This window comes from Mustela nivalis (genome assembly GCF_964662115.1).
Source record: "Mustela nivalis genome assembly, chromosome: 6".
NCBI lineage: Eukaryota > Metazoa > Chordata > Mammalia > Carnivora > Mustelidae > Mustela > Mustela nivalis.
In genome coordinates this window covers 43,320,783-43,339,943 of record NC_139025.1, presented here as the reverse complement: position 1 = coordinate 43,339,943, position 19,161 = coordinate 43,320,783, and the positions used below count along the sequence as shown (strand labels likewise).

At 38.9% G+C, this 19,161-nt stretch overlaps 1 protein-coding gene across 2 annotated transcripts in view; it reads left to right on the top strand.

Moving 5' to 3' along the window:
- The window catches only part of PELI2 (pellino E3 ubiquitin protein ligase family member 2), a 188,869-nt gene that overhangs the window by 157,640 nt on the left and 12,068 nt on the right, over nucleotides 1-19,161 (top strand). For both annotated transcript variants that reach the window (XM_082735090.1, XM_082735091.1), the window contains exon 4: nucleotides 7,668-7,865. In XM_082735090.1, the coding sequence (XP_082591216.1) occupies nucleotides 7,668-7,865 (198 nt within the window). The remainder of the gene's footprint in view (nucleotides 1-7,667; nucleotides 7,866-19,161) is intronic.

Sequence of the window (19,161 nt, the reverse complement as noted above, 5' to 3'; positions counted from 1 at the left end):
AAGAAAAAGCTTTATGTATGGACATGGGAAGAGCTCCATTTAATGAGTTCTTATTTTTTATTTTATTTTATTTATTTAATGAGTTAAATATTAATGTCATTATATTGAGCCATTGATAATATATTCAATTAAGATTACTTAATCTTCAATGTTAATAAATTTAAGTTATTAAATATATTAAATATTAAATAGTATATTAATTATTAAATATTAGCATAGTTAAATGATTTAAATAACGTGTGTATGCATTCAAAAGCTCCAAGAGGAGGAATAAGACATTATTATTAAACCAGTGCCTTTGTGGGGAGGGGGATCAGGCAGATGGTACACAGGTAGGTATTTGACACATGATTTTTGAACCGTGTGAATGTTAGTTTTTTCTTTCTAAAAAAAAAAAAAAAGATTTTATTTGTTTATTTGACAGAGAGATCACAAGTAGACAGAGAGGCTGGCAGAGGGGTGGGGCAAAGCAGGCTCCCCGCTGAGCAGAAAGCCTGACACAGGGCTCGAACCCAGGACCCTGAGATCATGACCTGAGCCCAAGGCAGAGGCTTAACTCACTGAGCCACTCAGGCACCCCTGTGCTAGCTATTTTTTAAAAAGCTAAACAGGCACCTGGGTGGCTCAGTGGGTTAAACATCTGCCTTGGGCTCAGGTCATGATCAGGTCCTGGGGTCAGGACCTGCGTCAGGCTCCCTGCTCTCGAGGAGCCTACTTCTCTCTCTCTTCCTCTGCTCCTTTCCCATGTGCGCACACTCTTCTCTCTTTCTCTCAAATAAATAAATAAAATCTTCTTTAAAAAATTAAAAACAAATAGTAAATTTAAGCAGTCCTAGACTCATAGTCATGGATATAGACAATTATTTAAGTGCCTCAAAAGTAAGATTTATCATTTTTAGACAAAATATTAACAGTGGTTTTACTCCTCATGCAATTCCATTTTATAATATTCTAAATACTTTTTCTTCTCATTCTACCAGAGAAAATCCCTTCCTAAATATGTATATACATACGCTTCCCTGCTGATAATTTTACAGGACTTCAAAATAACATTTTAATAACTTTCCAAAATTATTAATCTTCTACTTAACAAGATTTTCTTTTTACGTAGAAAGTTTTCTTGACACACGTTTTACCCTAGAGAGCAGAGTCTCAACACAGAAAAAGCACATCAAGAACATTTTTACAGTTGTCGTGATACATTTTTTTACCGCTTTAAAATCAACATGTCACTGCGGAGGCCCCTGCAACTTCATCACTGTTCTGTGGTGACTTGTTGTGACAGAGATCGCGTACTCTTCATTGTGGTACACATTCCACTCCCATGGCTCACTTTCTTCCTTCTCATCTCTGCAAGTGCAGAATGAATGAAAGATTCATGAGAATTTTAACATGAGATCCATCCTCTTGACAAACTGAACACGCAATGCGTTATTTGGCACAGCACTAGACAGCACGTCTTTGGAACTTCTTCGTCTTGTAGAACTGAAACTTTGGACCTGTTGAACAATGGTTCCCACTTCACTCCATCCCCCAGCCCCTGGCAACCGCCATGCTCAGTTTCCATTTGACTGCTTTAGGTACCTCCTATAATTGTAATCCTGCAGCACTGTAACGAACTCTGGGTTCGTCCACGCTGTTGCTTGTGGCAGGATTTCCTTGTTTTGAAGGCTGAATAGTATCCTACTGGATGTTTCTACCACATTTTCTTTATCCACTCACCCTCTGGTGGACATTTAGGTTGTTTCTATACCTTGGCTATTGTAAATAAGGCTACAGTGAACCTGGGGAGCAGATCTCTCCTTGAGAGCCTGATTTCAGCATTTACTTTGATAAATACCCAGGAACAGGATTGCTGAATCACATGGCAGTTTGATTTTTAATTTTTTAAGGAACCTCCATACTGTTATAAACTTCTAAATGCTTTTTTGCACACTTTCCATTTCATTATATAGATGATTATGTGAAAGGCCCAATATTTAATAAAAGTAATTTTTTACTACTTCACCAAAGGCATACTTAAGTGAAACTAGCATTATTTTTAACTGCAAGTGCATGCCAATAAAGAATACAGAGGCCATTAATACAGTTTGGTGCCACTGGTTTGATTCCCATGAAAGCACTTGATCGCCTTAGTGCCATTTGGATAAATTTTAGCACAGTGGAAAAGGCCAACAGCCTTTGTATTTGTATTATTTGTATTATTATGAAAGCAATTTTGGCTTCATGGACCGGGTCCTTAGAAAAGGTCTCAGGGACCCTGGGAGGTTCATAGACTGCGCTGAGAAATACCGAACTACACTATACTATCCACTTGCCTTCCATAGCTGGGAAATCTGGGTCTTTGAAAGGAAAGATGACTAGTACTAAGGGCAGAGAAGGTGTTAGTGGCAGCAGTAAGATTTATGTCTGCTGAGTTCTACATTCCTACATAGTACCAGGTTGACCTCTTTAAATGAAGCATGGTAATTCAACAAGGATTTATTGATTTACTAAGGAAACAGAACACATTTGTCATTTTTACTAAAATAATCTGATTCCACTTGCAAAATAACTAGACATATTGGAGGATTAATATCAGATCACTCTAAGCAGAGTAGAATTAAATAACTCTTAGAAGATCCTGAAAAATCAAGCTTGTTTTAATTTTTTTCTTCCTTTTACACATTTTTGTGTCCCCAACCTATCATTGAGAAAGGTTTCTGAGCAAAAAACACTGTACCATTCCTATTTCTCAAGCATGAACCTTGGTGGTAAGGGCTGTTCATTGTAGCCATTATTCTTTAAAATGATTTCTAGGCTAATTGAGCATTTAAAAGCAGAACATCAGACCAAACCAGAGAAGGGCCTTGTGCTGCCTTTCCCACGGTGGAAACAGAGTAGGCTCAGAGCTCAGAAATACTATTGCCCAGGGAAAAAAGTATCAGTTTGATCAGAATTTAAGAGATGGGGTAAGTGTGAGAAAGTCTGAGTTGGTATAGCAACAATTTCATAGTAGTTATTTTCTAGAATAGGTGTACATAAAGGACAGAAAAAAAGAGTGTAGCTTTTGAGAGAGAAAAATATTAAAAATTGTCACAGGAAGTGATGAAATGTTTTCCAAGGCCCCTAAAGGGAGGTATGATGCCAAATCCATTCTGATCCTTGGGGTAAGGAAGCCAAATGCCTTGCACATTGCTCAGTTTCATAGTCCTGATCCTGGGTGTTGCTGGACCTTACAGGCTTGGTTTTGTTCATTTGGTTTTTAATTTAGGTGTTTTACACTACTTTTAGATGGTAACATCTTATTAGCACCCACCTAGGTGAGAAAAATGTGACAGTTCTTTCTTGAAACATGATACCTGCCTCTCTCCCAGGGTTCAGGGTCACTGTCCTAATCATCCATGCGTCAGTTTCATTTCTCGAGCACCTGCTGTGTATCAGATACTCATCTAGTTACTGGAGGGAGGCAGCCCAGGCTCCCCTCTGGTGGAGCCTGCATTCTAGAGGAGGGAAACAGACCACAAATGAAGCAGCAGCAGGAGCAAGTGCCATGGCCCCCAGGAAGGAGCAGGGTGAAGGAGGAGGTTAATGAAATGAAATGAGCTTGGATAGGTGGGGCCCTTAGGCCAAGCAAATTGGAGGATTAAGCAAGGGAGAGGTATAATCTGATTTACATTTCTGAGAGATACCTTCAAGTACTGTCTAGACAAAAATGGAAATGTCACATGTGAAAACAGGGAGACCAGTTTGAAGATGAGGGTAATGCAGTCCAAAGAGGAGCTCCTGGCAGCAGGAGCTAAGGTGGGGAGAAATGGAAGGATGCAGACCATGTCTGGAGGGAGTATTGACAGGCAGGGTTAACTGTGGGTGTAGAGGAAAATAAAGGATCAAGGCTAATTCTTTGGTATTGATTTTTAGCTTTAGTAGATCAGATGCCAGTTGTTGACCTGGGGAATCTAGGGGTTGAAGGAGGAATCCAGGTTCTGTTTAGAACATGCTACATTTTGAGATGCTTATTAGACCCCCAAGTGGTCATTGAAGTTCTGGGTAGAGATCAGGGCTTTTTGGCTAATAATGGAATTTGATGGTATTACATAGGAAGAGAACAGAAAGTGCAGGGAAGGGGTCTATTTGCCAACTAGCCTGTAAGAGTTTCATTATTCTAATACCAGGTACAGATATGGCAGGATACCAGCTACATGCCCTGGAAACCTGTGCGAGAGTGGTGTCAGTGGGGCTCTGGGGTAGAAACACCCCGTGGGGCCAGCAGAGGAGAGAAGTGAAGGGCATGAGTAAGGCAATGGGAGGGTAGTAACTAGTGACAGATTTTTTTCAAGAAGTATTGCCACTACGTGAATCAGAGAAATGGGCCTGTAGCTTGAGGACGTTTGCAAGGGAAGGAATGTGTTTTTTTAAGGTGAGAGACTAGTCTAGAACAACGCTATTGGAGTATCCTCAACTGGACGGCCAAGTGTCTGTTAACAGCACAGAGTGAGCTGGGTGGGAAATGGCGAGGAGGAGTTTGGAAACGTATAACACTTTTTATAGTACCTGAAGCCTCCAAGCAGGTGATCATTTTCCTGATACTCATTTTGATTGTACTTTTAAAATGTATCAGTGACAGGCTGAAATTTAAAAAACAAATTGGTCCTTTCAAACACCACCACCCCCCACTCCCGCAGAGTCACAGAATTTGAGAAGCTCTAGAATGTTTGATAACCGATGCTAAGATCTAGTAGGAGGGAGAAAGAAGTGGATGATTCGGGAGAGAGAAGGGATAGTGTCAGGAGCAGAATCCTTGGGAAGGGAAGAATACTGAGACCCCAGGCATCAGCAGAAAGATTGGTCTTGGGTAGGAGCAGTGGTATTTCCTCCTTGTCATTGGAAGGAAGTTAGGAAATAAGGTTACGGACGCAGGGGTAGGAGTACCATTGGTCCAGGAAAGGTGAGGGAGGCCCTTTCGGGTGTTTCTGTGCCATCTTACCTGCACTGAATTGGACTGACAACCAGACAAACCCAAACTCTTCTCATATATGTGTGTGGTGTCAGTAAAATCCTCCCTCAGGCTACTCTATGAGAATCAGCACTGAATGATCACCAGACAGAATTCAGAACCATCTTTCTTTGTCTACATGACCGCCCTTAAGATGATGTAGAGTTGATCCAGTACCCAAAAGGGTGGGTTCCAAGTTTTGCACACCGGGTGAGTTTTCAGTAGGAAAGTAGCTTACTTTTTTTTTTTTTTTCTGGCAAAAAGAACATGAGGTTTGTATGCAAAAGTATAAAATTATATTGGTGGCACACCACAGGTTAGATTTAAGAGGGAGTGAATTTGATAAACCAATTGAACATGACCAGTCAGATAAGTATCATGACTTGCAATAATTGATCCTAGCAGTATGTTCCGGTTGGACTAAAATGTCATGAGTTATAGCCCATTTCCGTTAACTCATCAAGACATTCATTTAATACACTGGGATGAAAGAAACATGGCCTTGCCCGAAGAAAGTAATCTTTGTAGACAGTAACAGTTGTGTGACATTCTACTCGAGCATGGTCTTAGCTTTGTGCTTCTAACAGAGCTTGAAGAGACTTTGTCTTCTTCTGTGGAGGTGACAGAAGTTGTCAGGGACTTTGTCTTTGTAGAGCGCTAGGCAATTGTAGAACTTTACACATTTCACTCCTAAGCTTAGCAGTTCAGGACAAGTTGATTCCTGAGTTTAGAGAAGCTTTTATGGTATTTTTTTTTTCTGTATTTGTGAAATATTTTACATTAAGTATTTGTTACTTTCTAGTTTAAAAAATCTCTTTAAAGTGAAATAACTTAAAGAAAAATACTGTGTATCACTTATATGTGGAATCCAAGCAACAAAGCCAAAACTGTAGAAGCAGAGACTAGCATGGGAGTTACCAGGAGCTGAGGGGAGGGGGAAGATAGAGAGGTGTTGGTCACAGAGTACAAACTTCCTGCTGTAAGATGAATAGGTTCTGGGGATCTAATGTACAGCATGGTGATTATAGTTAATAATACTGTATTGTACGCCTCAAAGTAGCTAAGAGAATAGCTTTAAAATAAATTAAAAAACATACTGAATCAGAGCTTCTGAGTCACATACCCAGCTTTTCAGTGATCTAGCCAAGGGAAGACCCAACCTTAGAAAGATGGTTTGTATAAGATTTATAATATCTTTTAATTTAGATTTTATGTTGCATTTTTTAACAAGTTCTATGTTTTCTAAGCCTGAAACACATACATTCAGGCAATGTGCATCTTTTCACATCAATGAGTTTCAGTGAACCCAGAAGTCTACTTTATTCCAGGCACATTTCATTAGGGCAAAAAATTTAGAGTTTAAAAAAAAAAAGAGAGAGAGAGAAGAGATGTCTTTTGTCTGTTGCCTTAATGGAGATAATCTGTGCATGAAAATGTGTGAGCTTACAAAAGAAAGTTAATAATTTTCTGGAAAGGCAATAGTTCGACCTAAATGATGCAAGATAATATATATTTTTTCACTCTTCCCTCTTTGGATGAAAAATATATTACGTCTCATATTTTAGGTAGAATTTGGTGATCAGGATTAAGATACCTGAGAAATTAACTTTTGGGGGTCTTCTGCATACATGTCTGTCTGGGGGCTCCCTGTGTCCCTCCCCTAATCAGCTGCGAAATCAAAGTCACTAGTGTTAGGAAAGAACAGTTATGTCCTATTTAGTGAGAAATGATTTGTTTACATATAAATGATTTTAATTTGAAACGTCTCAATGGTATATAAATAATATGTATCATTGTTTTCTGGTCAGAGATTCATAAACAACATTACAAAATGTCTTGATATTCTATCTTGAGGATTTTGCATTTGTAAACATACTTTTCCTAGTTCACAGGACAGAGCAGTACCTATCTTACTGAATTTACTGAGTATAAACACCTTTTTTTTTTTAAGAACTTTAAGCTCTCCCAAATGAAATATATTCTTTCTGGAAGCATTTAATCTTACCAAAGGAAGTAAGTCAACATAATATTGGCAGGTTTTTAGACCTTCCCAAAAGAGATTTTCTTTTTTCAATCCAAAATTGAAATGTTAAGACCAGCTTTTTGAACCTTTCATCTGACTGCATCCCAAACTCTGGACTGACTTGTATTTCCCTTTACATCATTTTCATTTATACTGAATAATGGCAACAGGCATTTGATCTGTGTCTGGGTCAGGGCTGTGCTTGCTCTGTGCCATGAGTCACTGGTAGACGTACTTAGTGTGGAAAACCAATCCCTGCTGCTGGGCAGGAATTCCTTTGTTTCTTGGCTTTCTTTAAAATCTTGGCTTTTTCCATCTGGAAATGGGGGGCAGGGTGAGTGGGGTAGAGAGTAATTTGCTGTGTTAAAGTAATGTTTCACCTAATCTAAGAGATACAATCTGTTGGGGGGATAGAAGGAAGCAAGATCTAATGTTTTCTCCAGAATAAAAAATTTAGCTCTTCTCTTAATATTTAAAAATCTGATGATTGGTTACTCTAATATCTCCCTTAAACAAGAAAAGGAACAGAACTGAATTTTTTTGTCATTAAATTCTTACCCTCAGAGCAGAAATAATAAATGTTAAAGGGATCTTGAACACTTATTCCATGTGAACCAAATATGGTGACATCTTTTTCAGACGAGTCATGAGTACATTTGATTTATTTAGGTGGGCAGATCAACAGAAAGCCCTATCGACTTCGTTGTTACAGACACAATTTCTGGCAGTCAGAACAACGATGAGGCCCAGATTACACAAAGTACCATCTCCCGGTTTGCCTGCAGGATTGTCTGCGACAGGAATGAACCTTACACTGCACGGATATTCGCAGCCGGATTTGACTCTTCCAAAAACATATTTCTTGGAGTAAGTACTGTTACTGAAGACACTGTTTCAAGAAAAACACCCATTATCATCAGATATAACATTTAATTGTAGCCAAAGATCTGCTTTCCACGATGCCTCTGCTTAGATTTGGAGATTTTAATTTTCAGATGTAGAGCTTGAAAGGTTGTTATTAAGAATCTAAATATAACTACGTCATTACCTGATACTTGTTACATTTGCTGTATTAAGTGCATGTACAGTAATTGCTTTTTTTAAATGTCTATGAATATATTTATAGTAGATTTAAGGGGTTTATTTCAGTGGGAGAAAATAAATAGTCAAATCTACATAGAGTTCAAAGGAAAAAGTGACATTCTTTCATTCAGAAAATTTTCATTGGGCTGTGTCCCACGTCAAGTGTCATAGATGTGATAGCACAGGGAACAAAACAGATTAAAAACTTCTGACTCTGTGAGGCTTCCGAGTAAATGAAACCCAGAAGTTTTAGTGAATATACAATTGTAATATAGTTCTTCTTCTTTTTTATTTTTAATCAGTATGTTTTTGCAGGGGGAAAAAAATAGAACATTCAAAATGGCCTTTTAAAAATGGCCTAAACAGGGGCACCTGGGTGGCTTAGTCAGTTAAGCATCTGCCTTCCACTCAGGTCATTCTCCGAGATTCATGGGATCGAGTCCCACAACGGGCTCCTTGCTCAAGCAGGAGGTCTGCTTTCCCCTCTACCCCTTTATCTCTGCTTGTACACACACCCACACACTCTCTCTGTCTCTCTCTCAAATAAATAAATAAAATCTTTTTTTTTTTTGATGGCCTAAACAATAACAAGAATGTATTATTTCTGTAACAAGATGCACCAAGGAAGACAGGCCGAGGCCTGGGTAATTCAATGGTTGTGTGACATCCAAGGAAGCAAGTTTGTTCTATCTTACCCCCATGTCCCCAGGCAGATCTGCTTCCTCAAACTGCCTTAGGGATGAGAGATGGCTCCCACACTTCCATGCACCGCTGCCACATAGCGACTTCGGCTGAAGAAGAGGCGGCAGAAGCACTGTTTCTTCCTTATCTCTTTATATTGGTGGGGTTTTTTAAGATTTTATTTATTTATTTGACAGAGAGGGAGAGAGAGGGCACAAATGGGGAGGGGCAGAGGGAGAAGCAGGCTCCTTCCTAAACAGGAAGCCCGACCAGGGGCTTGATCCCAGGACCCCAGGATCATGACCTGAACCAAAGGCAGACGCTAACAGACTGAGCCACCCTTTTATTTTTTTAATTTACTTTTCATAATTGAATAAATTTGACATGTAACATTACATGTCAAATTTGTTCACTTTTATACTTACCATGATTTTCTATGTGTTATAAAATGATTGCTAGTATTGTATTATTTACCACATTGCACAACTGGAGTACAATAATATGAGCTATATTCATAACGTGGTGCATTAGATCTCTGTGGCTGATTCACTGCTCATTACAAGCTTGAACCCTTAAACACTCTCTCCCTGTACGCCCCCTCCCCATCCCATCCCTGATAACTGTCATTTTACTCTGTTTTTCATAGGCTTAACTTTTAAAGATTCCACATACACGTGATATAATTTTTCTCTGACTTGCTTAGCATAATGTGCTCAGGGTCCACCCACCTTGTTGCAAATGGAAGGAGATCCTCCTTTCTTGTGGGTAAATAATATTTACAGTGTCTTTTTTTTTAATCTGTTCATTCATTGATGGGCATTGGGGTGGCCTTTCATATCTTGGCTGTTGAGAATAATGCAATAAACATGGGAGTGCCTGTATCTCCTTGAAATCATGTCTTCATTTCCTTTGAGTGTGTGCCCTAAAATGGAAATGCTGGGTAATGTGGTAGTTGTTTTTAATTTTTTGGCTATTTGGGGTCTTTCCTGGTTGCACACAAAGTTTAGGATTATTTCTTCTATTTCTAGGGAATTCTCTTAATATTTTGATGGAGATTGTGCTGAATCTGTAGATGGATTTGGGTAGTATGGCCGTTTTAACAATATTCTTCTGATTCAGCTATCTTCCCATTTGTCTGTGCCTTCAGTTCTTTCAGCAAAGTCTGTACTTTTCATTGTACAGATCTTTCATGTCCTTGGTGAAATTTATTCCTAAGTATTTTACTGTTCTTGATGGTATTGTGAGTGGAATAGTTTTCTTTAGGCCTTTTTCAAATGCTTCCTCATTAGTGTAAAGGAATGCAACTTACTTCTCTGTGTTCGTTTTGCGTCCTGCCACTTTCCTGAAAACGTTAATTCCAACAGCTTTTTGACTGATTCTTTGCAATTCTCAGTATGTAAGATCATATCATTAGCAAAGGGTGCTAAGCAATAGTTTTACTTCTTTCTTTCCAATTTGTATGCCATGTATTTATTTATCTTGCCTAATTGCTCTGGCTAGGACATGTAGCACTATATTGAGTAGGAACGGTGAGCATGGGCATCCTTGTCTTTCTGATCTTAGAGGAAACTTAGCTGCAGGTTTGTCATATGTGAACTTGATTATGTTGAGGTATATTCCTTCTGTAGCCAATCTGTTAAGGGTTTTTATTCTGTAAGGATGTTGTATTTTGTCAAATGCTCTTTCTGTGGCTATTGAGATGATCATGTGATTATCTTTCATTTTCTTGATATGATGTATTACATTTATTGATTTGCATACTTTGAACCCTCCTTGCATCCCAGGGGAAGTCTCACTTGCTCATGGTGTATAATCCTTTTAATGCGTTTTTGAATTTGTTCATATTTTCTTGAGAAATTTTATATCTTTATATATCAGGGATATTGGTCTATAATTTTCTTGTAGTATCTTTATCTGGTTTTGGTATCAATGGAATGAGTTTGGAAATGTTCCTTCCTCCTCAACATTTTGAAAGAGTTTGAGAAGGATTGGTGTTAATTCTTCTTTAAATGTTTGGTAGAATTCTCTAGTTGAAGCCGTCTGGTCCTGGAGTTTCTTGGGATTTTGTTTAAATTACTGATTGGATCTCTTTACTCATTACTGGGCTGTTCAAATTTTCTGACTCTTCCTGATTTACTCTTGGTTGATGTGTGTTTCTGGGAAATGTTTCTTTTCTTCTACATTGTAGCTGTCTTTCATCATTCTGTGTATGTCTGTAATACCAGGTATAATGTTTCCTCTTTCATATCTAATTTTGGGTCTTCTTTTTTCCTGGTTTAGCTAAAGGTTTGTCAATTTTGTTTATCTTTTTGAAGAATAGTTCTTAGTTTCATTAATCTTTTCTGTTGTTTTTCTGGTGTTTAATTCATTTATTTCTGCTTCAATCCTTATTTCTGCTAACTTTGCGATTGCCTTATTCTTCTTTTTCTAGTTCCTTGAAGTATAAAATTAGGTTAAAGTTAGCTTGTTTGAGACTTTTCTAATTTCTTTTTTTTTTTAAGATTTTATTTATTTATTTGACAGAGAGAGACAGTGAGAGAAGGAACACAAACAGGTGGAGTGGGAGAGGGAGAAGCACGCCTCCCGCTGAGCAGGGAGCCTGACGTGGGGCTCGATCCCACGACCCTGGGATCATGACCCAAGCCAAAAGCAGACGCCCAACGTCTGAGCCACCCAGGCTCCCCTAGACTTTTCTAACTTCTTAATATGCATGTTTATTGCTGTAAGATTCTCAAAACTTCTTTTTTTTTTAATTTTTTGTTTTTTATAAACATATATTTTTATCCCCAGGGGTACAGGTCTGTGAATCACCAGGTTTACACACTTCACAGCACTCATCAAAGCACATACCCGCTCCAATGTCCATAATCCCACCCCCTTCTCCCAAACCCCCTCCCCCCAGCAACCCTCAGTTTGTTTTGTGAGATTAAGAGTCACTTATGGTTTGTCTCCCTCCCAATCCCATCTTGTTTCATTTATTCTTCTCCTACCCACTTAAGCCCCCATGTTGCATCACCACTTCCTCATATCAGGGAGATCATATGATAGTTGTCTTTCTCTGCTTGACTTACTTCGCTAAGCATGATACGCTCTAGTTCCATCCACGTTGTCGCAAATGGCAAGATTTCATTTCTTTTGATGGCTGCATAGTATTCCATTGTGTATATATACCACATTTTCTTGATCCATTCATCTGTTGATGGACATCTAGGTTCTTTCCATAGTTTGGCTATTGTGGACATTGCTGCTATAAACATTTGGGTGCATGTGCCCCTTTGGATCACTACGTTTGTATCTTTAGGGTAAATACCCAATAGTGCAATTGCTGGGTCATAGGGCAGTTCTATTTTCAACATTTTGAGGAACCTCCATGCTGTTTTCCAGAGTGGCTGCACCAGCTTGCATTCCCACCAACAGTGTAGGAGGGTTCTCCTTTCTCCACATCCTCGCCAGCATCTGTCATTTCCTGACTTATTTTAGCCATTCTGACTGGTGTGAGGTGATATCTCATTGTGGTTTTGATTTGTATTTCCCTGATGCCGAGTGATATGGAGCACTTTTTCATGTGTCTGTTGGCCATCTGGATGTCTTCTTTGCAGAAAATGTCTGTTCATGTCCTCTGCCCATTTCTTGATTGGATTATTTGTTCTTTGTGTGTTGAGTTTGCTAAGTTCTTTATAGATTCTGGACACTAGTCCTTTATCTGATATGTTGTTTGCAAATATCTTCTCCCATTCTGTCAGTTGTCTTTTGATTTTGTTAACTGTTTCCTTTGCTGTGCAAAAGCTTTTGATCTTGATGAAATCCCAATAGTTCATTTTTGCCCTTGCTTCCCTTGCCTTTGGCGTTGTTCCTAGGAAGATGTTGCTGCAGCTGAGGTCGAAGAGGTTGCTGCCTGTGTTCTCCTCAAGGATTTTGATGGATTCCTTTCGCACATTGAGGTCCTTCATCCATTTTGAGTCTATTTTTGTGTGTGGTGTAAGGAAATGGTCCAATTTCATTTTTCTGCATGTGGCTGTCCAGTTTTCCCAGCACCATTTATTGAAGAGGCTGTCTTTTTTCCATTGGACATTCTTTCCTGCTTTGTTGAAGATTAGTTTACCGTAGAGTTGAGGGTCTATTTCTGGGCTCTCTATTCTGTTCCATTGATCTATGTGTCTGGTTTTGTGCCAGTACCATACTGTCTTGATGATGACAGCTTTGTAATAGAGCTTGAAGTCCGGAATTGTGATGCCACCAACGTTGGCTTTCTTTTTCAATATCCCTTTGGCTATTTGAGGTCTTTTCTGGTTCCATATAAATTTTAGAATTATTTGTTCCATTTCTTTGAAAAAGATCGATGGTACTTTGATAGGAATTGTATTAAATGTGTAGATTGCTTTAGGTAGCATAGACATTTTCACAATATTTATTCTTCCAATCCAGGAGCATGGAACATTTTTCCATTTCTTTGTGTCTTCCTCAATTTCTTTCATGAGTACTTTATAGTTTTCTGAGTATAGATTCTGTGCCTCTTTGGTTAGGTTTATTCCTAGGTATCTTATGGTTTTGGGTGCAATTGTAAATGGGATTGACTCCTTAATTTCTCTTTCTTCTGTCTTGCTGTTGGTGTAGAGAAATGCAACTGATTTCTGTGCATTGATTTTATATCCTGACACTTTACTGAATTCCTGTATAAGTTCTAGCAGTTTTGGAGTGGAGTCTTTTGGGTTTTCCACATATAGTATCATATCATCTGCAAAGAGTGATAATTTGACTTCTTCTTTGCCGATTTGGATGCCTTTAATTTCCTTTTGTTGTCTGATTGCCGAGGCTAGGACCTCTACTACTACATTGAATAGAAGTGGTGATAATGGACATCCCTGCCGTGTTCCTGACCTTAGCGGAAAAGCTTTCAGTTTTTCTCCATTGAGAATGATATTTGCAGTGGGTTTTTCATAGATGGCTTTGATGATATTGAGGTATGTGCCCTCGATCCCTACACTTTGAAGAGTTTTGATCAGGAAGGGATGCTGTACTTTGTCAAATGCTTTTTCAGCATCTATTGAGAGTATCATATGGTTCTTGTTCTTTCTTTTATTAATGTGTTGTATCACATTGACTGATTTGCAGATGTTGAACCAACCTTGCATCCCACTTGGTCGTGGTGAATAATCTTTTTAATGTACTGTTGAATCCTATTAGCTAGTATTTTGTTGAGTATTTTCGCATCTGTGTTCATCAAGGATATTGGTCTATAGCTCTCTTTTTTGATGGGATCCTTGTCTGGTTTTGGGATCAAGGTGATGCTGGCCTCATAAAATGAGTTTGGAAGTTTTCCTTCCATTTCTATTTTTTGGAACAGTTTCAGGAGAATAGGAATTAGTTCTTCTTTAAATGTTTGGTAGAATTCCCCCGGGAAGCCGTCTGGCCCTGGACTTTTGTTTGTTTGGAGATTTTTAATGACTGTTTGAATCTCCTTACTGGTTATGGGTCTGTTCAGGCTTTCTGTTTCTTCCTGGTTCAGTTGTGGTAGTTTATATGTTTCTAGGAATGCATCCATTTCTTCCAGATTGTCAAATTTATTGGCGTAGAGTTGCTCATAGTATGTTCTTATAATAGTTTGTATTTCTTTGGTGTTAGTTGTGATCTCTCCTCTTTCATTCATGATTTTATTTATTTGGGTCCTTTCTCTTTTCTTTTTGATAAGTCAGGCCAGGGGTTTATCAATTTTATTAATTCTTTCAAAGAACCAGCTCCTAGTTTCATTGATTTGTTCTATTGTTTTTTTGGTTTCTATTTCATTGATTTCTGCTCTGATCTTTATGATTTCTCTTCTCCTGCTGGGCTTAGGGTTTCTTTCTTGTTCTTTCTCCAGCTCCTTTAGGTGTAGGGTTAGGTTGTGTACCTGAGACCTTTCTTGTTTCTTGTGAAAGGCTTGTACCGCTATATATTTTCCTCTCAGGACTGCCTTTGTTGTGTCCCACAGATTTTGAACCGTTGTATTTTCATTATCATTTGTTTCCATGATTTTTTTCAATTCTTCTTTAATTTCCCGGTTGACCCATTCATTCTTTACAAGGATGCTATTTAGTCTCCATGTATTTGGGTTCTTTTCAAACTTCGTTTTGTGGTTGAATTCTAGCTTTAGAGCATTGTGGTCTGAAAATATGCAGGGAATGATCCCAATCTTTCGATACTGGTTGAGTCCTGATTTAGGACCGAGGATGTGATCTATTCTGGAGAATGTTCCATGTGCACTAGAGAAGAATGTGTATTCTGTTGCTTTGGGATGAAATGTTCTGAATATATCTGTGATGTCCATCTGGTCCAGTGTGTCGTTTAAGGCCTTTATTTCCTTGCTGATCTTTCGCTTGGATGATCTGTCCATTTCAGTGAGGGGAGTGTTAAAGTCCCCTACTATTATTGTATTATTGTTGATGTGTTTCTTTGATTTTGTTATTAATTGGTTTATATAGTTGGCTGCTCCCACGTTGGGGGCATAGATATTTAAAATTGTTAAATCTTCTTGTTGGACAGACCCTTTGAGTATGATATAGTGTCCTTCCTCATCTCTTATTATAGTCTTTGGCTTAAAATCTAATTGATCCGATATAAGGATTGCCACTCCTGCTTTCTTCTGATGTCCATTAGCATGGTAAATTCTTTTCCACCCCCTCACTTTAAATCTGGAGGTGTCTTCAGGCTTAAAATGAGTTTCTTGGAGGCAACATATAGATGGGTTTTGTTTTTTTATCCATTCTGATACCCTGTGTCTTTTGACAGGGGCATTTAGCCCATTAACATTCAGGGTAACTATTGAGAGATATGAATTTAGGGCCATTGTATTGCCTGTAAGGTGACTGTTACTGTATATGGTCTCTGTTCCTTTCTGATCTACCACTTGTAGGCTCTCTCTTTGCTTAGAGGACCCCTTTCAATATTTCCTGTAGAGCTGGTTTGGTGTTTGCAAATTCTTTCAGTTTTTGTTTGTCCTGGAAGCTTTTAATCTCTCCTTCTATTTTCAATGATAGCCTAGCTGGATATAGTATTCTTGGCTGCATGTTTTTCTCGTTTAGTGCTCTGAATATATCATGCCAGCTCTTTCTGGCCTGCCAGGTCTCTGTGGATAAGTCAGCTGCCAATCTAATATTTTTACCATTGTATGTTACAGACTTCTTTTCCCGGGCTGCTTTCAGGATTTTCTCTTTGTCACTGAGACTTGTAAATTTTACTATTAGGTGACGGGGTGTGGGCCTATTCTTATTGATTTTGAGGGGCGTTCTCTGAACCTCCTGAATTTTGATGCTCGTTCCCTTTGCCATATTGGGGAAATTCTCCCCAATAATTCTCTCCAGTATACCTTCTGCTCCCCTCTCTCTTTCTTCTTCTTCTGGAACCCCAATTATTCTAATGTTGTTTCATCTTATGGTGTCACTTATCTCTCAAATTCTCCCCTCGTGGTCCAGTAGCTGTTTGTCCCTCTTTTGCTCAGCTTCTTTATTCTCTGTCATTTGGTCTTCTATATCACTAATTCTTTCTTCTGCCTCATTTATCCTAGCAGTGAGAGCCTCCATTTTTGATTGCACCTCATTAATAGCTTTTTTTATTTCAACTTGGTTAGATTTTAATTCTTTTATTTCTCCAGAAAGGGCTTTTATATCTCTCGAGAGGGTTTCTCTAATATCTTCCATGCCTTTTTCGAGCCCGGCTAGAACCTTGAGAATTGTCATTCTGAACTCTAGATCTGACATATTACCAATGTCTGTATTGATTAGGTCCCTAGCCTTCGGTACTGCCTCTTGTTCTTTTTTGTGTGTTGAATTTTTCCGTCCTGTCATTTTGTCCAGATAAGAGTATATGAAGGAGCAAGTAAAATACTAAAAGGGTGGCAACAACCCCAGGAAAATATGCTTTAACCAAATTAGAAGAGATCCCAAATTGTGAGGGGGGAGAAAGGGGATAAAAAGAGGTTCAAAAAGGAAGAAAGAAAAAAAAAAAGAAAAAAGAAAAAAAAGAAGAAAATAATTTAAAAAAAGAAAGCACATAAGAAAAATATAAAAAAGAAAAAATATATATATATTAGATAAACTAGTTATAAAACGTTAAAAAAGAAAAAGGTAAAAGTTAAAAAAAAAAAAATTTACCCGAAGGCGAGAAAAAAAAACAAAAAATGAAAAAGAAAAAAATTAAATTAACTGCAAGACTAAAAAAAATCACAGGGAAAAAGCCATGAGTTCCGTGCTTGGCTTTCTCCTCCTCTGGAATTCTGCTGCTCTCCTTGGTATTGAGACCGCACTCCTTGATAGGTGAACTTGGCCTCGGCTGGATTTCTTTTTGATCTTCTGGGGGAGGGGCCTGTTGTAGTGATTCTCAAGTGTCTTTGCTCCAGGCAAAATTACACCGCCCTTACCATGGGCCGGGTTGAGTAATCCGCTCGGGTTTGCTTTCAGGAGCTTTTGTTCCCTGAGCACTTTCCGTAGAGTTCCGGAGGACGGGAATACAAATGGCGGCCTCCTGGTCTCCAGCCCGGAGGAGCTGAGAGCCCAGGGCCGCACTCCTCAGTGCGCCCTCAGAGAACAGCGCCCAGTTACTCCCGTCTGCCTGACCTCCGGCCGCGCTGCAAGCTCACCGAGCCTGCGACCGGTTCAAGGTTACACCGAGCTGTGAGCTTACTGTCGGCTCTGTCTCTGTAGCTGGCTTTCCCGTTCCAATACCCGCAAGCTCTGCGACAGTCAGACACCCCCGATCCTTCTGTGACCCTGTGGGACCTGAGGCCACGCTGACCCCGTGTGGGCTTCGCCCCGGTTTAGCCTCTGGAGCGATGTCCCTCAGCGGAACAGACTTTTAAAAGTCCTGATTTTGTGCTCCATTGCTCCGCCGCTTGCCGGGAGCCGGCCCCTCCCCCCGGGGTCTATCTTCCCATCGCTTTGGATTCACTTCTCCGCCAGTCCCACCTTTCAGAAAGTGGTTGTTTTTCTGTTTCCAGAATTGCTGTTCTTCTTCTCTTCGATCTGCCGATGGATTTTCAGGTGTTTGCAATCTTTAGATAAGCTATCTAGCTGATCTCCGGCTAGCTGAAGTAGTCTCAGCCTGCTACTTCTCCGCCATCTTGACTCCTCCCCAGATTCTCAGAACTTCTTTGGTTGTATCCCACAATATTTGATGTTGTGTTTTCATTTTCAATTGTTTCAAGATAATTTTTCCCCTTTTGATTTCTTCTTTGACCCAATGGTTATTTAAAAGGGGTTTTTTTAGTTTTCACATTTTTGCAGATCTCACTTCTCTTTGATTGTCACTTTCTAGTTCATACCACTGTGATCAGGGAAGATAGTTGATACGATCTCTCAGAACTTCTTTGGTTGTATCCCACAATATTTGATGTTGTGTTTTCATTTTCAATTGTTTCAAGATAATTTTTCCCCTTTTGATTTCTTCTTTGACCCAATGGTTATTTAAAAGGGGTTTTTTTAGTTTTCACATTTTTGCAGATCTCACTTCTCTTTGATTGTCACTTTCTAGTTCATACCACTGTGATCAGGGAAGATAGTTGATACGATTTTAGTCTTCTTAAACTTACTAAATTTGTTTTGTGGCCTATCCTGTCTCTTCTAGAGAATGTTCCAGTGCACTTGAGAAAAATATGTTCTGCTACTGTTGGATAGAATGTTCTGTACAGGTCTATTAAGTCTGCTTGTTCTACAGTGTGGTTCAGTTCCAGTGTTTCCTTGTTGATTTTCTTTCTGAAAAATCTATTTGTTGCTGACAGTGGGGTATTGAAGACTCCTACAATTATTATCTCGTAGCCCATTTCTCTTTTAGATTGGTTATTATTTGCTTAATATAATTTGGTGTTTGATGTTGGGCACATATATATATTTATAATCCTTATATTTTCTTAATATACTGACCCTTTTATGATTATGTAATGACTTTGTCTCTTATTACCCTTTTTGGCTTAAAATCTATTTGTCCTATACAAATTTGACAATACCAGCCTTCCTTTAGATTCTTTTTGCTCATAATATCATCTTCCATCCTTTCATTTTGAGCCTATGTGTATCTTTACAGTGGAGATGAATCTCCTGTAGGACAGCATATAGTTGGGTCTTTTGTTGTTGTTTTTAATCCATCCAACCACTCTATGCCTTTTGGTGAGTTCAGTGCATTTGCAGTTGGTGTGATTATTGATATGTAAGGACTCACCACTGTCATTTTCTCTTTTTCCTTCTGGTTATTTTCTCTCTCCATTGTTTCTTTTTTCCTTCCATTTCTACCTACTTCTGTACGTTGGTGGTTTTCCATGGTGCTTTTTGCTCAGTTTTCCCCGCTTTTAATGTTCTGTGTCTCTGCTCTAGATTTTTGCTTTGTAGTTTTCATGAAGTTTACATAAAACCACTCATAGATAAAATAGTCCTTT